Genomic DNA, 21,643 nt, shown 5'->3' with positions numbered 1-21,643 from the left:
ATTGTGCCCAATTGATTTAGTGTAGACCAAGACTGCCTAGCTTGAACAGACCAAGGTAGCCCGAATCTCGGTCGATGCGGTACTCGACTCCCGATTGCGACTCCGCGTTCATTTTGCCAAGCGCGCATTTCATGCTACCCCGCTGTCTATCAACATTTTGAATCTGGTGCTCTGCTTCTGGCATTGCTCTCTCTTCATTGCTGCAAAATGCATGTATATAGCAGGCTTTCTGGTGTTTGCTCTCTTTCCCATTCGGTATTCTACCATACACCCTCCCACGAGCGAACCACTCCTCTCCCCGGAAGCCCATTAAGCCATCAATCGGGGACTTTACACCACGATAACCTCGCAGGTAGTCACAACTGACGATGGGGAAAACCAAACGACCAGCATAGCAGCTTCGCCTCAATAAGGATACTTGGCGAGAGTTCTACTATAGATAAGGTGTAGTCATCATTTACCTTCTGCATTCAGTAGTGCTAAAAACCCACCAGTGAGCCATCGCAAAGCAAAATCTTCGCATATTCTAGGCCCAAGTCCATACCTTGGTATACACGGACAATAAAGTGCTTGACTAATTGCTTGACTTGCCCAGAAATCTTCTCTTGCAAGTGCAGTCCTCCATGTGACCATGTTTTCTAGAAGCACAAGAGCTTGTTCCCATTTCCCATTCTCGACGACGGAACGGTTTTGTGCTAGATACCCCTGCTCACTGCTTTAAGCATCGCCCCCAACCTGCACCCCAGTCCGGGGGGGAATGTCTTGGTGTTTTTCCTCGAATGATAAGCCATATTCGCTACCAAAACCTCCCACCTGGTTGTCCCGAATAAATGAGCAGTTTAATCGTACCTGCATTTTCCGCATGAGGTCAAGGACAAGAAAAAAAATACGAAAGCAAAGATTTTGCCTCCACTAAGAAACGAGGATTTGGTCGTTTCAGTGCAGATTTGACGGATGAATTTGGCGAAAGTAGATACCTCCTGTGGGGAAATTCGATATCTTGCAGAATGCACTGCCGATTAGAAGCAAATGTCTTGGGACTTGCCGTGGAGAGGGCAGTTTGTACCGTGCAAGGGGGAACCGGCCCTTGGGGTCTAGTTCTAGTCGATCGCTCTGGCGGTTTTGTATAAAACGACAATGGTATCCTCATTGCTTTGATCCAAGGAAACCTCATCTCACCAGGCCATCTGAGACTCGCAATCCAGAACCCCATCTTCGATCTAGGTCCTTATCCATCACCGCCGAAAATCCTGTCCAAGATGCACGCAGCCTACCTCCTGCTCGCCGCCTTCACGGGCGTCTCCGCCGTGACGACGACTCTCCCCGCATCGGCCGGCACCAGCTCCGTGCCGACGGCGATTCCCGTCAAGGGCAGCTTCGATGGCGGCATGAAGCGCTTCGAGCGCAACCGTGAGTCCTAACCGCCTACAAACCAAGTCCCAAAAGGCAACCTACCTTTGACTCCCTCAACTAATCACCTCCCAAAAAAAACCCCTCATCCCACAGCCGCCGTCTGCCAGGGCCAAACCGAGACCGGGGAGAAGGATGCCATGTTCATCCTCGAGAACGGCGCGACGCTGTCCAACGTCATCATCGGCAAGTCGCAGGCCGAGGGCGTGCACTGCAAGGGCACCTGCACGCTCAACAACGTCTGGTGGGCAGACGTGTGCGAGGACGCGGCGACCTTCAAGCAGGGCTCCGGGACGAGCTACGTCCGGGGCGGAGGTGCCTTTAAGGCCTCGGACAAGATCTTCCAGTTCAACGGGCGCGGCACCATCGTCATTGACAACTTTTACGCCAACGACTACGGCAAGCTGGTCAGGAGCTGTGGCAACTGCAAGGACAATGGCGGACCAAGGAGTGAGTTTTTTTCCTTCTTCTTTTTTACCCCTTGTTTCGTTTCATTTGCCTTTTTGCGCCTTTCTTCTTTGTTTGTGTTTGTTTCAGAGCTCGATTCAACAGGACAGGATGCAAAAAGATTTTGACTCGGAATTCTTTTTTTCGCTAACCTCTGCGGGTCTGTTCCTACCTCTGTAGACGTCGTTATTCAAAACTCCGTGGCTGTAAAGGGTGGCGTGCTGTGCGGCATCAACTCAAACTATGGCGACACCTGCAAGATCACCAGCACTTGCCAGAACTCGAGCAAGTACTGCGACCGCTGTAAGTCGACTCCCTGTGCGGTACGGCCGTATTCTAATAGAATTTGGCTGACAATCATAACACCAAACCTTTAGACGAGGGCAACAGCAACGGCAGCGAGCCGAAGAAACTCGGAAGCGGTCCCGATGGCAAGTCGTGCGTTACTACCAGCGTCAGGAGTAACTGCTAGACAAAGTGTTGCAGCAGCATGTGGGCGGAATTGGTGGGTCAAAGTTGACTTTGTTTCTTTCTTCTTCTCTTCTAAAATTTCCCCTGTAGGGCAGTGCAGCTTGGGCACCTCGGTCGATGTTTGGCTTTTCGCCAGGAATATCGAGCCCCACAAATGTCATAAGGTGGCGGGCGGGTGGGGGCGGTGGTCCACTGCAACCAGAAGGGGATTTTCAGAAGAGACGGTCCAGAAATCCATAGACCGGCCATTTTTAACCTTAACTCACCTTTAACCTTTTCGCATTTTGGTCTGACCGAAGCTTTTGAGGTGATGGCTTTGTGATGGGATGATTGTTTGGCCAGGCTTTGACATGGGATGACCGTTATATTTTTTTTTTCACTTTCTATATATTTACACATATTCAGTGATCATCTAACACAAAACACCTTGGATTTTTACTCCCTGATTGTAGCGTCAAACACGCTCTCCTTTTTTAGCTCCCGGAGGCTGATTGATGGAAAGCCGCGAGCCAGCCAATGTCAAATTTTTGATCCTACCTTTCACTCTTGGCCCTCGACGGCGGTCAGGCCCCAAACAAAAACCCACGAAAAATAAACGTCATTCAAAGTCAAGTTTGAAGCAAAAATGGAGATTTCTTTCATCACGCAAAACGATTGATCCCTGAGATCTTCAAGTTTTCTCTTTTTTTCTCTCAATCTTTCCACATTTCATCAAGCAGCCGCTCTTTTGTTCTTTGTCAAAAACAAGATGGAGCTCGTTGAAAGATCCCAAACAGAAACGGCCGAGACCTTGGCATTCTGGATCCTCATCTCGCTGCCATCCCAAGCCAAGAAATTCCCGACCCCGCAAATCAAGGACGACGAGAAATCCCATTGGCCGGAGCAGCTGTGACCCGTACCGCTATCCCTTCCACCACGGAGGTTCCTGATCGTCGAGCCTGGAGCACCTTGGCTTGCTTGGCCCAATACATCCGTGCCCACAACCACAATGCCCGCCCCTGACCTTTGTTCGTGCTGTACGATTTCTTAGGGGGGGCTTGGGGGGGACAGTCGGGCTTGTCGGGGCAGGAATATTGGCAACAACCTCAAGAGCTGGTTCTGGCTGCACGTGCGAGGGTGCTGCTGTTTCGCCCAGTCGGCAGCCGTGCAGCTGAAGACTTCCCGTGCAGGGTTGCGTGTGAGGATGTGGATCAAATCTCACCTGGGCACGCCTTAACTGGGTGCCACTATTGAGAGGCCTGATCGCAGAATGTCTAGATGTAAAGGTCTTCATCGTCCTTTCGTCGCACTGCTTCCAGTTTGTTGTTTTCTCCTTCCTCTTCTCCCCCATCCTCTTCTCCATACCTGTTTGTTTTTGGTTACTATCCACGTTGACGTGGCACATTCGTTTTATCTTACCTTTCTTATTACAATCTCAGCAGTGCTGATCTAATATCGTTCATTTTCAAGAAAACAGTCGACTTTGAGTACGTTTTGTGCAGGGCACTTGGCAGAAATAAGCAGTAATTGCAGGAGAAAGGAACATCAGGTCAAGGACCAGATACAACACATATACAAACAGACAACATGCAGTCTATCTCGATAATCATGGCCCTGAGCAGCCTCGCCGCTGCGGGTCCCGTTCTTAGGCGCCAGGAGCAGGTTGGCCAGCCGCTTCCCAACGGCCCCTTTGCTTTCACGTCGACATACAACCTGGTTGCCACGCCCGACAAGGTCATCAACAACGACGGGCAGGTTGCTCCTGGCGAGGCTGGTGCTATTGGGTTTTACAACTACGGAATCAACGTCGACCTTGACATCATCTGCTACGTATGTGAACATCTTGCTTACGAACCGGATCTGCAATACAACGTTTACTGACTGAGCTTTTATCTACAGAACATCACCTTGATGGGCGTCACAGGTCCTTACCAGTCCCCAGCCACGACGGCAACCCACATCCACGAGGCAGCTGAGGGTGCCGCCGGCCCACCCCGCATCTCCTTCCCCAACCCGGAGCCTGCCGACTCTGGCCCCGAGGTCGTCAAGCGCTCGTCCGGCTGTCTGACCGGCCCCTTCACCACCGGCATCCAAGCCAACGGCCAGGACACCGGCACGGGTTTCACCCTCCGTCAGATCGAGGCCAACCCTGCCGGCTTCTTCACCGACTCCCACACAGCCGTGTCGGTTCCCGGTGTGGTGCGCGCCCAGATGGTCGCCACCGCAGCCGGCGCCGTCGCTGCTCCCCCGGCTCCCGTCGCAGGTGCCATCGACGCCGCTCCCGCCGTCAACCAGCCCAGCCAGGCCCCTGCCGATCTCGGCGGCTGCAGCATCCTCGGCTTCCAGGTCGCCAGCTCCCCGCTCAAGTACCTGTGCTTCCAGCCCGGTTTCGGCGGCGATGCGGCCCCGCCTGCTGCGCCAGTGGCTGCCCCTGTTGCGTCGGCCAGCCCCGTTGCTTCCCCCGCACCTGTCGCCTCGGCCGACCCCGTCTCTTCGGCTAGCCCTGTTGCGTCGGCCGACCCCGCTGCTGGCACGCCCGCGCCGGTTGAGAGCGCCTTGCCCACTGCCACCCCGGCACCCGTCGAGGCTGCGGATCCCGCCGCTGACCCGGCTGCTGACCCTGCTGCAGACCCCGCTGCCGCGCCTGCTCCGGACGCAGCTGCACCTGCTGGTGATGCCGTCCCCGGCCTGGCACCGCTGCCTGGAACCGAGGATGCTGGCGCCGCGGCTGGTGAGCTGCAGCCTCTCCCCGGAACCAAGAAGATTTAAATCTCCGGGCCATAATGTTTTTGTCGATAGAAATCTCAATACAATCTCGTTCAAAGTCAAAAAGATCTTGACAGCTTCGGGCGACAAGTCCACGATGTGGCCGAGCATGAAATGGTATCCCTAAGTCAGTGATAATACGTCAATATCGTGACGGTCGATTCTCGGTCTGCCTTGCTATTAAATGTCTGCTACTCGCAAATACAGCCCCCGAGCTTAGCATGGCATGACTATGCTCCTCTTGAGGAGCGGATCTGTTAATGGCCGCTTTTAAAACAAATCAACTACAAACACTATAGATCGCTTGCCTAGCTGTGATTTGATGCAGGTTATGTCTGTTGTACGATCAGTGATCAAACTGAGCTTTCGGTTTCTCCTTGACTTGAAATGTTTTGAAGCGGTGTTGTACCAAATTGCTGCTATTCAGGGAGCGATGCCAAGGTCTTGGGTTAACCTTGGATAATCGGCCTTGATCTTTGTCTTGGGACAAAACAACAACGTCATGAGTTGATGGATCATGCCAAGGCTGCTATATCCTCTCATCCGCAATCGGAAAGGTCATCGGTTGCCTCTTTGCACTTGCCTGCCCCGCCTATTTACGGAGGCTGTCCTCGGTGTGGGTGTACGAAAACAATTACACCTCGGTGAGCTTAGCATGACAGCGTATACTAACCCCCATCTTTTCTTGGTTATCCAGCGGATAAAGAGATGACTGACTGGAACAGGCCCAACTTGGAATTCGCATCAGTTTATCGTCTTCGATATGTCAAAAAGAAGCCAGACTTTGTGTTGGAACACAGAATGATACAAGGCGTTTCCTGCTGCCAAAAGTGCCGACGCCACAGGGAATGCTGTCCAGCTAGTGTTTTATCGATTGCCTGCGAGTTTCAAGGTAACAAGAGAGCTGACTGTCAATTTACCGACACGGACAACCAATATTGAAGCTTGAAGCAAGCTTTTCCATCCGTCCAGTATAGGTATTGCTGAGCATGCATCCGCTGAAAGGATGAAGAATCTGTCGTGAGCCAATCAATCTGTACACGCCCAACACCAGGCTGCAACGTTACGGGCGACTCGATACTTCACAACGAGCTGCCAGCGTCAGAGGCACAATCTTTGGTCGGGCCGACTTATAAATATTGCCTCTCGTAGAGATTTCTGGCTAATCTTATACCTACGTCGGCGTGCTGTCCGAGGGCAGGCTCTTATAGTGGGGTATCGATATGGGGACATTCGGGCTCGGCGCTGGCTGGGCATGCTCGGCGCCCACGCCCTTCGGAGCCGCAAGGTGCGGCTATACGGCATATGGGAACCAATGGTGCCCTGGAACGGGCCGCAGAAGGGTCTCGAGACGAGGGCTTTTTGTCAGCAGCCCTGCCTTGTTCAAGGTTCATGCTCCGGTTCTGGTGACGATTTACCTAATCGACGACACACTCTTATCAGGCCATGCGTGCCGTCGGCAAGCAGGCCAAGAACACTTGGTGCGTCGGCCAACCTGAAATAAGTGTAGATTGACAGCCGACAGAGGCGCACGCTGTGGATACTGACGAGAAAATATCGGATACTGGCCACCATCATCAGTCTTAGCATCCCCTCACAGAAAGATTACAATCAGGCGGGGAAATAAGAGAGGCAACCAAGCTCTGGGGAAGAAAAGAAATTGAGTCCTTGCAGAGGTCGGATGTCGGAAGTCTAGATGTTGGAGCGTGGAGAAACAGGATTTGTACCTGGCTCAGCGACCCAATCAGGCAAATGAAGTTGGTGATGACGCTCCATCTCGTGGTAACGCGACCCAGAGAAATGGAAAAGAAATGGCGGGGAGCAGCTTGCTTGCCACACCGACGGCGCAGAAGGCGGAGAAACCCCGGGTTGAGCATGCGTAGTCGGTCTGCTTCCCCGCGCCTGCTCCGGACTCTATAATCTGGGGGAACAGATCCACAGTCTGAGATGGGTATATAAGGATGTCTGCACATGGCAGTGCAGCTTCAAAGCATTCCTCGTGGTCGTCCTGCTTCCTCATCCCTATTTCCCCACGAAGCCCTGAAGGTCCCTTTTCAGAACTTTTGACCCTCCCGCGATCAAAAGTACTCGAGGAAAGGATGGCTGCTCAGCCGCAGTCGGGCGGCAATGCCCTCCAGCCCACCGCCAACGACAAACAGGGCGAGGAGGTCAGCCATGTTGAGCCTGGCCTTGTGGAGGCAAACGATGCGATCGATGGCAAGGAGAAGCACCTTCCCAGCGCAGAGGAGCAAATAGATGCCCTGGGAATCCCCAACTGGCGCGAGCTTGAGAGGAAAGTCGTCAAGCGACTAGACATGACGCTGCTCCCGTGTCTCTGGGTTCTCTACTTGTTCAACTACCTAGACCGAGCATCGATTGCGTAAGCCGTGACTCCTCCCTCAAAAACCATCCATCTTCCAAGCCCAAGTACACAATTTAATTGACACCAACGGAACAAAAAAAAACAGTCAAGCTCGACTTAGTTCCCTTGATGAAGACCTGAACCTAAAGGGCTACCAGTTTGGAACCGCCGTCTCCATCCTTTCCCTGGGCTACGTCCTCGGCCAGATCCCCAGCAACATGATCATCGGCAAGGTCCGCCCGAGCCTCTACCTCTGCTGCATGGCCTGGATCTGGTCCGGGGTCTCGGCCGCCACCTGCGGCGTGCGCAACTACCAAGGCCTCATCGCCGTCCGCTTCTTCCTGGGCGTGGTCGAGGCGCCCCTGTTCCCCGGAGCCATCTACGTCATGTCGTGCTGGTACACGCGCAAGGAGCTCGCCCTGCGCTGCGCCATCCTCTACACCGGCCAGACCCTGGCCTTTTGCGTGGCGGGCCTCATCGCCGCCGCCGTCTTTGGCACGCTCGAGGGCTCCTACGGCCTGGCCGGCTGGCAGTGGCTCTTCATCGTGCTGGCGTCCACGGGCGCCGGCCTGGCCATGATCTGCTACTTCATCCTCCCCGACTACCCCGACTCGGAGACGGGCAGCGCCATGTGGTCCATGACCACCGACATGCGCCGCGTGGCCGCCGCCCGCATCCTGGCCGACCGCGTGTCCACGTCCGAGGCCAAGAGCGGCGTCTGGCAGGGCCTCAAGATGTCGGTCCTCGACTACAAGATGTGGATGCTGGTGGGCATGAACATTGGCATCAGCGCCGCCTACGGCTTCAGCAACTTCTTCCCCAGCATCGTGCGCGGCTTCGGCTACAACAACACCCTGACCCTCGTGCTGACCGCCCCGCCCTACATCTTTGCCGCCATCGGATCCCTCGTCAACGCGTGGCACTCGGACAAGACCAAGGAGCGGGGCTACCACTTTGCAGGCCCCATCGCCTTTGGCTGCGCCGGCTACATCATCTGCCTGGCCACCTCCAACACCAACGCCCGCTATGCCGCCAGCTTCATCTACGTCGGCGGCATGTACACGTCCAACCCGCTCATCAGCACCTGGACCAGCAACACCATGGGCCGCACGCCCGAGAAGCGCGCCATCTCGGTCGCCTTTGTCAACGTGCTCGGCCAGGTCGGCAACCTGATCGCCCCCTACTTCTTTGACGACGCCGACGAGCCGCGCTACCGCATGGCCTTTATCCTGATGATGGTCATGGCCCTGATTGCCTGCTCGAGCGCCATGGGGCTCAAGTTCTACCTGTCCCGCTCCAATAGGAAGCTCTACCGGAGGGCGCACCAGGAGGGGACCGTGTACCAGCCTTATATTACCTAAGATACTGCACGATGCTGTCCATGAATTGATGACAAATGATCATGGTTGGGATTGCAAAGAGCCCAAAACACACTTGGCCTCATGAGTCAGCATCGAGGGGTGGGGTTCTTCAGGGGGCGAAAAGGGGTGAAAGCAAGAAAATAGATATTATGTTTGTATTTTGAGTCGGTCAACGAGCGTTTTCTTTCAATACAACCATGGTCCGGCTTTTAGATGAGACCACCGGGCAGTCCTTGACGTGAATTACGTGCACTGCCCATGAACCCGCTTTTTTCCTCCGCCTCCATCCCCAGCTCCGTGTTGATGCTGCCGTCGCTGGCGAGACGGTCTCTTATCGGGCCGCTGAACTCGGCATCAGCCTGTATGGACGTCACCGACCTCGACGGCAGCGGCCACACAAGCCTGTCGATTGGCAAATCTGGCACGGCGGGAACGTCGGGAACGTCGGACGCCACTGCCGTGTGGCTGGCGCCACCTTCGACAGTGGCGTCAGGGGCTACCCACGCGTTGCCAATGACGGAAAAGGACCGGTTCGAACGCGACGACGGCGCCATCGAGTACCGGACCAGACTCTCGACGACGGATTGGTGCAGGACGCTGGTGCTGGCGCGCCGCGACATCTCAACCACCTCGCCCGGGCTGTGTATCGGCACGCTCACCATGTCCGGGTCGTCTGGACTCGCACCGATCTCTGTCCTCCGCTTCAGCGTCTCGGAAGCGCGCTTCGTGTCCGAGCAGATGGTGATCTCTTCTAGATTGCCCATTCCATCCTCGCTATCCCGCTCGTTGATGGACGGGCAGCTCTTCCACTTTCCGCCCGACTGGCGAAAGTCCAGATCTAATGGATCGATCTCGGTCGTCAATCGATAGAGCGAGAATCGTTTTCGTCTGGCCGCTTGCGGGGCACCTCCGAGGGCCTTTTCGGATCGTGCAAAGGCGTTGTCTCTCTGTACGTCCAGGCTGTTGCCTACGTCTGAGTGATCGATCGAGGACCATATCCGTGGGATCCACGCGTTCACTATTGCTCGACATGAAGGGAGGCTGCCGCAGATGATGGCGCAGAACTCTTCTATTACGGACCACGTTATTGGGTCCACGTTGTCCCCTGAGAGATGTTTTAGCAAGTGCCTCGGGCTACCCTATTCCTACTGATGATGATACCAGTGACTTACACGGCTGATCATATGTAAACCCGATCTTGACCAGGTAGTTGATCCGGACAATGCTCGTGACCGTGGCGCTGGGGGGACCATGTTAGCCTTTTATCCTTATGGGTTGTCCGGAAGACCCACGCCTGCACTTGTCGAGACCACTTACACAAGACCAATGGCAAACATTAGCATCAGCCCCATCTTTTTCTTAAAGTTCAACCGCAGACTCCAGAGCTCGGGGATTGGTATCACCACCAGGACCACATCTTCAAAAACGCTCAATGCAGCACCCGAGTAGACGATTGGGTTGAACTCCATGCATTTGCCTTCGATGCTTCGATCGTAAACTGCGGCAACCGGCAGGCACTGCACAATGACGAGGACCATGTACCCCACACCGTGCAAGGCCATAAAAACCATACTGAGCTTGCAAAACATCTGGAACCATGGTGTGGTAAACAGTCGAATGTAAAGAATTAGAATGGAGATTTTGGCAAAGACCTGGACCACAATGTACATCATCTGACCGAACCAGAAGTACTGTACGACAGGAATGGTCAAAATGTCAGCATTAATTTCCTCCACATCTTTATTTGTATGTCAATCAAGAACAATACCTTTAGTAGTGACAGGCCTGGCATTTCATCGATGACCCAGATATGTTTGCCGAATCCAAGTCGCGCGCCTGTAGGGATTTGTCAGTGTCCTGAAAGAAAACACAAGGCGAATGAACCCTTTGCTAGGGGGCAGCTCACTTTCCAACTGCATTCCAAGCATTCCGAACAAAAACACAGATGCAACAAGACATGTGTAATCGTCCCACCAGAGTCGGCCTGAGCTGTATAGCCTCGACAATATCCTTAAGATCACAACTGGTACCGTGACAGCGAATCCGATAATGGCAATGTTGATGACGTCGGCACTGCGATTCTCAATGGGGTAGCCCTTGCACAGAGAAAATAACGTCAAGTTCCGTGCGACTGATGGATGCATCGTGGGAGTCAGTGGCGGTCCAGTATTTCTTGCAGCCCAGTTCCGGAGCGATCTGATACTCACTCAGCTGCTCCTTCCACTTGCAACTCTTCTGCACGCAAGTTGCCGCTACTGAAAGAGTCGGATTGGAGACGCAGATGCAATCTGCAACTAGTTGTGCGCTCGCAAGGCTACAGTTTCTTGATATGACTGCGTTGGTAAAACATGGCATCTGCAGTATGTGTGAAGCAAGTAACAAAGTCAGCAAGCCCATCACCACAACTAGAACATCAGGGGGTTTGGCGTGTGAAGATCGCCTCGGCAGAGAACGTACCGCACATGCTGGTGTCTTTGTGACAATGTCGATTAATGTTTGTTGATCGACTATGACTGAAGCCGCTCCGCATATCAGCGCCGCGGTGGCAAGCAGCAACCGGGTGAATGCAACCATTTTCGAGATGCCGTTCAAATGTGATATTAGTAAAATGATGGCCTCGAAAAAATCCTCGCGCTCCTGAAGGAGCGTCCCAGCCCCTCACTGGCCGCTTGGTTTTGTTTGTTGATGGCTCGTCTTTGGATACCAGCTCCAGGTCGGGTACGATGTTGGACAAACCAAGCAAACAAGAAACATACAGCCGCCGTTGTGATAGGCTTAAGAAGAAAAAAAAGAAGAAACAACAAAGATGATGCCACCGTCCAACAAACGAGTGTAGAAAGACTGGAGCTGAAAAAATGACCTAAGAAAGAATGACAAGTAGAAAAGGGTGTGGCGGAAAGAGCACGGGGCAGCCATCATAAACGTTCTGGGGGCAACCGTCAAGAACCAAAAGCTAAGGGGGGGCCGCTTCATCCGCCATCGTGAGTGATGTACGCCAACCCGATTTCGCCCCTCATATAACTGGCTCGAGCGCTTGCGCGGCGATGGAAATCTCGGGAACGGAAGGTTGGCACTTTGGTTGATCCCTTCGGTCCGACTTGCTAAACATTACACCCAAAGGAGCCCTGGAGGTGTGGAGATACCAAAGAAGCAACCATTTACTTCCGAAGTGCCGCCACAACGAAAAAGAACCAGCACGTCCACGTCGTGACATGATCCGGGGCTTAGATGGGCAGCAGGGGTTTGATCGAGCTAGATGTGCACTCGGGTGATATTATCGCCCCGACCAATATCAAATCCACCCTTCTTTGTAGCTCCCATCACTCATTTGTGTGAAGCGAAGCGGTTGCTGCAGAAGCGCTAAGCCGTAAAAAGTTTAATGCTGTGCGTCCAGGTTCCTGGTCGAAATGGCCGGCGTTTGGGTTCAGGGGCCCGTATTAGACTAGATCTAGTCTAGCTCTAGTCTTTGCTATCACGTCCAACAGCGCTTCAGGTCCAGTCAGGCTCGCAAATAACCATCCAACTGAATAACGATTAGATCATACGGGGTAATGACTGCCCAGAGATGCTAATGGTTCTAGGCGGACTTGCTCAGATGTGATGAAAAGAACAGGGTACAGTCAATAGTGGCTAGTTCCTTACGAGGTTGAGAATTAGAGCACGCCTCCCACCCCCATTCCCTGGCCGATGCGACGTTGAACATCTTCTAGGCTAGATATAAGATACTGCCGCCTCGGTTCCTTGTTGTGACATGCATATGGAATTACAAATCATGTCAAGCTGAAGACAGATTTCTTTTTTGAATCGCTCAATCGGGCTGGGACGTGTGAATGCACCCGCAAAATTATAACCGAGACTCCTTCAGCTGCCATAAATCAGGAAAATACATCAAGGTACTTCATCCTAGCCAGAGGGCTGTAACTATGGGGAGCACTTGCAAGTCAGTCAACCAAGCCAGGGACTAACATGGGTTTGTGACAATGGACGGCGTCTTTTGCCAAATGTCTCCAAATCTTGGAGATCTGCGCTATCTCTAGCTCTTACATGCAGCTTGCAGCGAGAAAGGCATCGTGGTGGCGAGACGGAAAAGTATATATTGTCCGCACCACGGCCCTAAAGATAAAAAGGGCATGTGCATAAATATATTTCTAGTAGGTTGCCTGGTAGCCCGGGAATTGCAACCGGGCCAGATGCATAGGAAAGAGTTGACGTGGCTGGACTGAGGCCAAATCGAAGCTTTCCCAACCATCAAGGAGTCCAATATACAAGAGGTGACTGGTGTACTGCAAAGGCAAACGAAAACATGGCTGGCTGGCCAACGCAAAGAAACATGTGGCAAACAGGGTACGAAACAAAATGTAAAGAGCTCATGTCTATTGAACATGTTGAATGACATTAAGTTTTGACCTGTGTTGGTGAACTACACAATGAACAGGAATAGCTTGCTGTGACTTCCACTCGAAAGTCTCAAGACAAGTTATGATGAGTAAGCCTTACCAACGCAAAGCTCCGATCGACAGGATTTCCATCGAATTCAACGACTGAATATGGCCTAACTGGACAACATCGGCTTCACCAGCTGTTGCGAGCGCCGAGATGCTGGACCTGTGGTTTCAGGCCTGCCAGGATGTCTGCGAAATGGTCTGCGACGGCAAGAGCCCTCACCTTTATGCCGCTTCCAAGAGTTTTCCCGGCCAGACCGGAAGGGCAGTACAGAGAAAACAAGATTACCCTGAAGTTTGCGTTCATGGCTCTGACTTACATCTTCTTCCGCAAGCGACTCTGCCGAGAAGGCAGCTGACGAGGAGAATGACGAGGGTAATGGCTTGCTCAAAATCCTCAAAATCCCGTTGATCAAAATTAACAGTCCTCTGCCGGCCGCCTCGCGTATCGACAGCAACGGAAGCAGGCTCTTGGCAATATTCGGAAGATGCCTTAGCAAAGACTGTCGAGTGCAGCAGGCTCGTGACACCGGGGCGGCGATTGTTGGTGCTGTTAGACGAGGCCGGTCGGGCTTTCACCGGTTACAAGGATGATTGCACTGCACCGCAGGGGTTGGAGAGCTACCATGTCGTCCGCTGGCTACATGACTGGCGGATGAATCGAGAGGGAAAACTCGACGAAGACGAGCTGATTTGGGCTCTGACGGGGAAACAAACCCGCTTCTCTGGCACCCTTGTGCAGATGATCAGCAACATGAAACTAGCCCAGGACAAGCTGCTCCGTCAATATGCATTGGCTGAGAAGCTGTACGGAAGTTTGGGTGCCATCCGCGCTGTTGCATCGAGTGTCGAGATCAGAAGCAATATACAAGACCATTTGGTATCAGGGCAGTCGGTGTGGGATACCGTTCTGTAATTTCACCAACTTCAGCTGCTATCCTCCGGCAAACGAGGTGCCCAAAGGATGGGAGCCACTGAAGAAGTACCAAAAGCTCAAGACCAAGCAGGAAAGGCTCACACGCAAATTTCAACAGGATCAGAAAACTGTCTCGTTCGTGACAGGACGCAAATCGAGTTTGACCGCTGGAGCGAGGATGTCGCCGCCAAGAAGGAAACATGGGCTGCCATGAAGGCCAAACGGAAAGCTGCTGAATGAGAGCGATCGTCATCCAGGCTCCTGCCCCACATAACGACCCTTTGAGAGTCGCCGTGCGTTCTTCTCGGATCAAAAAAGATGGTCGATTCTGAGAGCTCCCTAGCATAGAAGGCGACACAGTTATTCCGAGCACGGCGGCGGTTTCCATTATTTCCCCGTAGGATGCTACCTCTTCTGAGGACTCCCGTCGTGATCCGAGTGGCGACAGGGGCGACGATTGACAAGCGCGAACAAAACGGTGGGGCAAGGGACCAATGTAGTGGGTTGGACGAATTTGAATAGGATCAAAGAGATTATTGAGACCGAAGGAGAATGTACCTACTTTCTTCGTAGGGTTCGAGGAAAACGAGAAAGGCAGCTGAAACTGAATAACTGTTCTCAGCTTAGCGTGATGTCACAGCCCTCTAGCAAAACGCGTCAAGTGTTTGACCAGCCCAAGAGGGCGTAGTCGCGTCAAACAATCAAATTGACTGTTTGTCGTTACCACAGCAGCAACTAAACACTGACAGGACTTACCCCTCCAAGAATTCGACAGGTGGACCCTCGCATTAATGAGCTTATCTTATCAGAAGAAAAAAACACCCCGCATTGGCCCAGATTTTCCACACTTTTTTGTGCATGGACAGGCGCGGCCTTATAATTTTCGGATTTTTTTTTTTTTTTGCCTGTTTGCTCCCCTCCTGCAGCCCAACCCATCAACCATTCTCGTGACGGTTGTTCTACAGGATCAAGATGGACCGCCTCAAGCTGGCTGCGCTGCTAAAGCAGTGTCAACTTCGTGAGTGATTATCCTCTGCTGATCATCGTTTAATGCAGGCCCTATGTCCTCAACTAGCGCCCTGTTCGCAGTGAGGTCATGGCGCATCGACCCTAGTCGGCGTCCTGGCACAAAAAGAATTTGGACATGATCTCGCAAATAAAAATTTTCGTCGCTAACAAACATTCTGAAAACACACAGCCGACACTGAACAGGTCAAATCCGCCACGGCAGACCTCCAGAAAAACTACTACCCTCACCCTCAATCCCTTCTTCTCCTTCTCGAGACCGTTTGTGTCGACGAAGATGCGGCCATCAGACAGCTCGCCGCTGTGCAGGCTAGCCGCCTTGTCAACAAGCACTGGCCCAAGGTCGATGCCGGTGCCAAGGGCAGTGTGCGCGAGCACCTGGTTCAAGCCGTCATGAAGGAGCAGAACGCCAAGTGCAGACACTCTGAATCTCGCCTGATTGCAAACATCGCCAGCCTAGACTTTGCCAAGGGAGAGTGGAAGGAGCTGTTTGACGGAATCTTCCAACTCTCTGAGAGTGACAATGTTGCTCAGCGCGAGGTTGGCACGTACCTTATCTACAGTGCAGTGGAGTCGGACCCGCGCCACTTCAACGAGCATCTGCCGCAACTATTCAAGACCCTGGAGAAGTGCATCCAGGATGGACAGAGCCTCGAAGTTCGAGTCAACTCTCTCATGGCCATAGGAAGCGCCCTCATGCTTATTGATACCGAGGATGAGGAAGACGCAGACAAGGTCAAGATGGTGCAGTCGCTTGTGCCCGCCATGGCCGGAGTGCTCCGTAGTGCAGTCGAGGCTGGCGATGACGAGAAGATCAAGCAGGCTTTCGAAGTCCTGCAGTCCTTCCTTGCGTACGACTCATCCTTGCTGGGCAACTACCTCAAGGACTTGTTGGAGTTCACCGCCACCATTGCTGCGAACAAGGAGGCGAGCGAAGATGCCCGGACCCAGTCCTTGGCCTTTTTGGCCCAGGCGGTTCGTTACCGCCGCATGAAGCTGATGGGAATGGGCGACTTGGTCAAGGGACTCGTTGAGCAGGCCTTGCAGATCCTGACCGAGTTGGACGATGATGATGATGACGACACCACACCGGCTCGCTTGTCTCTTACCTTGATTGCCCAGCTTTCCAGCGACCTTCCCCCTCGTCTGGTAATGCTCCCCATTCTCGAGCAGTTCGCCAAGCTCTCATCCTCACCCGACCCTGCGCAGCGCAAGGCCGGTGTTATTGCACTGGGCATCAGCTGCGAGGGTGCACCCGACTTTGTCAACAGCCACTTCAAGCAAATTCTCCCCATCGTCATCAGCCTGCTCAACGACTCCGACATCGAGGTCCGCCACGCTGCATTGGTTGGACTTACTCGTTTGGCCGAAGAGATGTCCGAGGACGTCGCTGCCGAGCACGTGCCCCTGATTCAGGCCCTTCTGAAGAACCTTGAAGCCGCTGAGAATTCGAGCACTGACGAGGCGACCAAGAAGAAGAACACCAACATTATCCGCTCCGTCTGTGGCGCCTTTGACGCCATGTGCGATGGCATCAAGCCCGAGGTCATGAAGAAGTTCGGTCCTGAGCTGCTTGAGCCTATCGGCAAGTTGCTTTCGCACGATGACGCTCGTGTCAAGGTCGCCGCTGCTGGCGCCGTTGGAGCCATCGCCACGGCCATGGAGCAGGACTTTGTGCCATTCTTCCAGAAGACTATGGCTGCTCTGGGCCCGTACATGAGTGCAAAGGAGACCGAGGAAGATCTCACCCTTAGGGGCGGAATTAGCGATGCTATCGGTCGCATCGCAGCAGCCGTCGGCCCCGAAGCCTTGAAGCCTTATGTCCAAGACCTCATGCACTCTACCGAAGAGAGCCTTCACCTTGACAGCTTCGAACTTCGCGAAAGCACCTTCATCCTGTGGTCGCAGCTTGCTAAGGTCTACGAGCTCGACTTTGCTCCTTTCCTTGATGGTGTCTTCAAGGCACTGCTCGAGGCTCTCGAACTCGAGGAGGAGGAGGTCACTCTCGATCTAACTGAGGAGGATCAGGCCATTGTCGGCGATGCCAAGGAACTCATCACCGCCGGCAAGAGGATCAAGATTAAGTCGCCCGAGGAGGATGACGGTCTTATGGAAGACTCAGACGATGAAGACCTGTTTGAGGACTTCCTTGATTCGGCCGCTGCTATGGAGAAGGAGGTTGCCATTGAGGTTTTGGGTGACATCATCGCCCACAGCTGCGGCACAGCCGAGATCTCCAAACACCTGGAGAAGGCCCTTGAGCTCATTGCTCCTCTCGTCCAGCACGGATACGAGGGCTGCCGCAAGGCTAGCGTCTCAACCCTGTGGAGAGCATATGGCCGTGTCTGGCAACTGACAGAGGAAGAGACGGGCGTTAAGTGGGAGCCTGGCTTCCCTCCCAAGCAGACTCCTAGCGTCACCCTCCAAAAGCTTGGTGAGATTGTTGCAACGTCAACACTGAGCCTGTGGGGCGAAGAGAGCGACAGGCAAGTCATTTCCACCTTATTCCACCCCCTCTGTGAAGTGATGAATACAATGCGTTATACCCAGCTCACTCAGACGCAAAAATTGCGGGTGCTGAGAAAGCGTTTCTACTTTCTGATCACAATCTACATCAAATGTTTACTCGTGGACACAGTCAGCTTTTTCGAACTTTGCTAACATGCCTTGTGAGTCTAGGGATGTTGTCACTGAGATCAACCGCATGGTCGCGATGATCCTCAAGAGCTGCGGCCCTGCCATTCTCGTCGGCCAGGACACTTTGTCTCAGGTGATCACTGCCTTGACATCGATCATGACCCGCTCGCACCCTTGCCAGATGGACCTTGGAGATGAAGACGAGGACAACAACGTCGAGGAAAGCTCAGAGTACGACTGGCTCGTCATTGATACTGCGCTTGACGTTGTCATCAGCCTCGCCCTGTCCCTTGGCCCGGCCTTCCAGGAGTTGTGGAAGATTTTCGAGAAGCCCATCGTGAAGTTTGCTAGCTCTAATGACTCCACTGAACGGTCTACTGCCGTTGGTGTTATCGCTGAGTGCATCCGCCACATGGGTTCGACTGTCACCCCCTACACCGAGCGCCTCCTCAAGGTCCTTGTGCACCGCTTGAGCGATGAGGACCCCGAGACCAAGAGCAACGCAGCCTACGGCGCTGGTCAGTTGGTCCTGCAGTCCAACGCCTCTGACAAATACCTCCCGAGTCTGCAGGAGATTCTCAGCAAGGTCGAGCCGATGCTTTACGCCCAGTCGCAGGAGAACAGGATACTTGACAATGCGTGCGGCTGCTTGTCCCGCCTCATGATGAAGCACCCCGATCGCGTTCCGATTGGTGACTTCCTGCCTAACATGGTCTCGAAGCTCCCTCTGACGGATGACAAGGATGGTTTCGAGGAGAACGCGCCAATTTACGAGTGCATTTACAAGCTCTGTAAGTACATTCCTTGGTTCGCCTGACACTAGACAGAATTACCCTGGCTAACATTTTTGTTACCTACGCAGATGACCACAGCGAGCCTACGGTCATGAGCTTGACGCCACAGCTCATTCCTGTGTTCGAAAAGGTTCTGAGCCCGCCGAATGAGCAGCTCACTGCTGAGACTCGGGTTCTTGTACAGAAGATTGTGCAGCAATTGTACCAAGCCAAGCCTGATCTTTTCCAGGCACACCAAGGTGTTTTGGCTCTTGCCCATGCCGGCTAATTGGTATAGGTTGCCTTGTTGGTTTCTTTGCACATAATCTCTCTACATACATGGTGCTCAGGATATATTTGTCTCGGGACCCATTACGCGATGCATGACAAAAAAAAAAGCGATTCCCCATTTTACACCTCATAATGACCATAGACTTTTTCAATGTTGATTTTTCTATATTGAATCTTTTTTTCCAACTCTTTGCTGGAAAGTTGAACATGCGTGGTCAATTTCGAGATCCTGCAGGCAGATTGGCAAATTTCAGGAAACAAGGCTCTGCATTTCAAAATTGGTAATCTTGAAAAACTGAACGAGCAGGTTGTACGCCAATCGCCATAGTTCAATTTGACATGGTTCACACTGCGTCATTTAGTGCCAACACCATACCTAGGTCCACAAATTCTGAGATGAGATCGAGGGCCGAATCCATCGATCGGGATAAGGTTTGCCGAGATCGCAGAGCCAACCTTATGCAAGGGGCTATTGACGGAGTACCAATTATTACGTCGTCGATCTAGCAGGATGTTGCTTTTGGCGATAAAATGCACTTTGCAACGGTCTCAAAAGAGGAGAGAAGTCAACACCTGGGATTTGAGAGGCCCACTAACGCTACATGCCAATGACGACACCACTCATGAGAGACGTCAAAGCAGCTCCCAAAGGGCTGGGTGGCCTTTTGAGAAACGTAGTAGCCTGGACGTAGGAGCAGAACGCGCAAATCGTACTGCTCACCATTAAAAGCCCGCGGTCGGCGTTCACTGGAATATTGACGGCCTGTCCTGAAATAAACTACTTTTTTTCTTCTCGTTTGTAAACGTAATCTAATCACAGCCCAAAACTTGGACTTGGCAAAAGAACCAACGCAGCAACAATGAAGGACCGCAAGGATGTCATCACCGAGTTCAACTCGCTCGTCAACATGACGGCCTCTGACCTGGAGTCGTGGCTCAAGTCGGACGACTCCAACTCGGCCGGGTGGCCCAAGGACGGCGGCGAGGACAAGAATGGCGAGACCGTTGGGCACGACAGCGGGCGCAAGATTGTGGAGATCCTCGAGGCGAACCCGGACAAAAAGGAGGACGAATACACGGATGAGCAGGTCGAGCACATGCGCAAGGTCGTGTCTTATTGGTAAGCCCGTCCTGTGTAGCTAGGATATGAATATACTGGTTGTTGTTTGGCTGCCGGTTTTGCGCATTCGATACCAAGCGGCAAGGGCTTTTGTGGGTCGGGATGCTAACACTATTGAACCTGCAGCAAGCGACATTTGGCACAGGAGTCCAAGGGCAACAGTGAAAAGTCCGAGGAGGAGTTGAAGAAGACAAAGTCATATGCGTCGCTCAAGAACTGGGGCCATGATATCCTCAAGGCTACGCAAGGAAAATCGTCTGCAAATGGCAACTCGGATTCAACTGACGAGAATGAGGACGCCAGCGACGAGAAGAAGGGTTCAGCCAGCAACGGCAAGTCCAAATCCAAGTCACCCTCTCAAACCCCAAAACGCCAGACTCGGTCCGCTGCGAAGGATGCCGAGGCAAATGAGGAGGAAGAGGAAGAGTCCAAGGAGAACGCCGAGGAAGAGGAGGATGAAGAATACAAGGAGGAGGATGAGGATGAGGCTGGCGACGAGGATGAAAGCACTGCCAAGTCTGGCCAGAAGCGCAAGGCGGCCGACGGCGAACAAAACGGGGCGCACAAGAAGCAGCAGACGAGCAAGGGTGCAGGCGGGAAGAAGCAATCGACCGAAGACGAGGCCGAGGATGTCGACAATGATGAAGATGGCGATGAAGAAGAGGACGAACAGATGGCTGATGGCGACGAGGACGAGGAGGGTGGAGAAGAGCAGGCCAGCGACAAGGATGGCGAGACGGAAGCGGGTGAACAAGAAGACAAAGAAGAACCAGAGGAAGAAGAAGAAGAAGAAGCAGAAGACGAGTCTAGCGGCAAGGGCGACGCCAAAAACGGACCCAGCAAGGGAGACACGGTCAGTTGGAAATGGGGCAACAATCATCCGGAAGGGAAAGTTTTGGATGTCAAAGAGGAAGAGTAAGTTTCGCCATTCTGTCATTCTGAACGTCTCTTTTTTTGGTTTAGTTTTTTTTTTTTTTTTTTTTTATGTTTTCATGGTTGCTGACATTTGACAAACGCTCCCCCACACAGCACGTCTATAACAACCAAAAACGGCAATCAAGTCAGTCGAAAGGGCACCAAGGATGACCCAGCAGTGGTTCTGGACGCAGGAAAATCCAAGGCCATCAAAAAGGCGCATGAGCTAGACTAGAAAGAGATAAAAACAAGGTAATACTGTGGAGGCTGGCATTTAAATTTCGATGTTTGTCTGTCTTTGTTTTACTCGCCCTTATTGGTTTGGCACACAAAGTACTTGTTGCATGTCCCGAGCTGATTTCGGCACCAAAGATAGACGCAGAGGGAGAATTTCAACCGCTGTGCACGTGGGGCGCAGCGGGGTATTTGAGCTGTCGTCCGCCCCAACATTTACTGGCAATTGGTCCTACCAACCCGAACCTGTGGGCAGAACATAACCATTCCTCCTTGGGGTGGGTTGGTCCGTACTCGTCGAAACAGACAAAGTGATTGGTTTATCCTTACTTGTGGTTTCTTTGCTTTAATTGAGAATGCTGCATGATCAATATACAGGTGAGCCAAGGTGTGTCTAAAACATCTGCATGGCTTGGGTCGACGTCTCACTACGTTCCAGCTTGCCTTATTCTTGATGTGTAAAGTATGACCGCACACATCGGAACATAACGCT

The 21,643-nt window shown here is 52.9% G+C and overlaps 7 protein-coding genes across 7 annotated transcripts; 6 read left to right on the top strand and 1 right to left on the bottom strand.

Moving 5' to 3' along the window:
* Positions 1-1,259: 1,259 nt before the first annotated feature.
* MGG_05875 (pectate lyase) lies at positions 1,260-2,329 on the top strand (the record flags this gene model as incomplete). Its single annotated transcript, XM_003711655.1, has 4 exons — positions 1,260-1,410; positions 1,507-1,860; positions 2,038-2,160; positions 2,235-2,329. 4 exons carry the CDS (start codon positions 1,260-1,262, stop codon positions 2,327-2,329), a joined length of 723 nt encoding a protein of 240 aa, XP_003711703.1.
* Positions 2,330-2,610: 281 nt separating this feature from the next.
* On the top strand, positions 2,611-5,136 carry MGG_05874 (uncharacterized protein). The gene is made up of 2 exons (XM_003711654.1): positions 2,611-4,137; positions 4,207-5,136. The coding sequence occupies exons 1-2, from the start codon at positions 3,895-3,897 to the stop codon at positions 5,074-5,076; spliced, it is 1,113 nt and encodes a 370-aa protein (XP_003711702.1). The 5' UTR covers positions 2,611-3,894; the 3' UTR covers positions 5,077-5,136.
* Positions 5,137-7,172: 2,036 nt separating this feature from the next.
* Positions 7,173-8,796, top strand: MGG_13286 (uncharacterized protein; the record flags this gene model as incomplete). Its single annotated transcript, XM_003711653.1, has 2 exons — positions 7,173-7,453; positions 7,542-8,796. 2 exons carry the CDS (start codon positions 7,173-7,175, stop codon positions 8,794-8,796), a joined length of 1,536 nt encoding a protein of 511 aa, XP_003711701.1.
* Positions 8,797-9,005: 209 nt separating this feature from the next.
* On the bottom strand, positions 9,006-11,370 carry MGG_05871 (uncharacterized protein; the record flags this gene model as incomplete). The annotated part of the gene is made up of 7 exons (XM_003711652.1): positions 9,006-9,901; positions 9,969-10,036; positions 10,114-10,487; positions 10,565-10,632; positions 10,703-10,927; positions 11,004-11,151; positions 11,254-11,370. The coding sequence occupies 7 exons, from the start codon at positions 11,368-11,370 to the stop codon at positions 9,006-9,008; spliced, it is 1,896 nt and encodes a 631-aa protein (XP_003711700.1).
* A 1,729-nt stretch (positions 11,371-13,099) lies between these two features.
* MGG_05870 (uncharacterized protein) lies at positions 13,100-14,394 on the top strand (the record flags this gene model as incomplete). The annotated part of the gene is made up of 4 exons (XM_003711651.1): positions 13,100-13,140; positions 13,574-13,614; positions 13,664-14,118; positions 14,170-14,394. 4 exons carry the CDS (start codon positions 13,100-13,102, stop codon positions 14,392-14,394), a joined length of 762 nt encoding a protein of 253 aa, XP_003711699.1.
* A 625-nt stretch (positions 14,395-15,019) lies between these two features.
* MGG_16711 (uncharacterized protein) lies at positions 15,020-19,093 on the top strand. The gene is made up of 4 exons (XM_003711650.1): positions 15,020-15,172; positions 15,353-17,666; positions 17,860-18,608; positions 18,680-19,093. The coding sequence occupies exons 1-4, from the start codon at positions 15,127-15,129 to the stop codon at positions 18,877-18,879; spliced, it is 3,309 nt and encodes a 1,102-aa protein (XP_003711698.1). The 5' UTR covers positions 15,020-15,126; the 3' UTR covers positions 18,880-19,093.
* On the top strand, positions 19,020-21,242 carry MGG_16710 (uncharacterized protein). The gene is made up of 3 exons (XM_003711649.1): positions 19,020-20,001; positions 20,128-20,916; positions 21,031-21,242. Exons 1-3 carry the CDS (start codon positions 19,742-19,744, stop codon positions 21,149-21,151), a joined length of 1,170 nt encoding a protein of 389 aa, XP_003711697.1. The 5' UTR covers positions 19,020-19,741; the 3' UTR covers positions 21,152-21,242.
* Positions 21,243-21,643: the final 401 nt, after the last annotated feature.

The sequence above is a fragment of the Pyricularia oryzae genome, chromosome 3, assembly GCF_000002495.2.
Source record: "Pyricularia oryzae 70-15 chromosome 3, whole genome shotgun sequence".
Lineage (NCBI taxonomy): Eukaryota > Fungi > Ascomycota > Sordariomycetes > Magnaporthales > Pyriculariaceae > Pyricularia > Pyricularia oryzae.
This window is presented reverse-complemented; position numbering and strand designations above follow the sequence as displayed.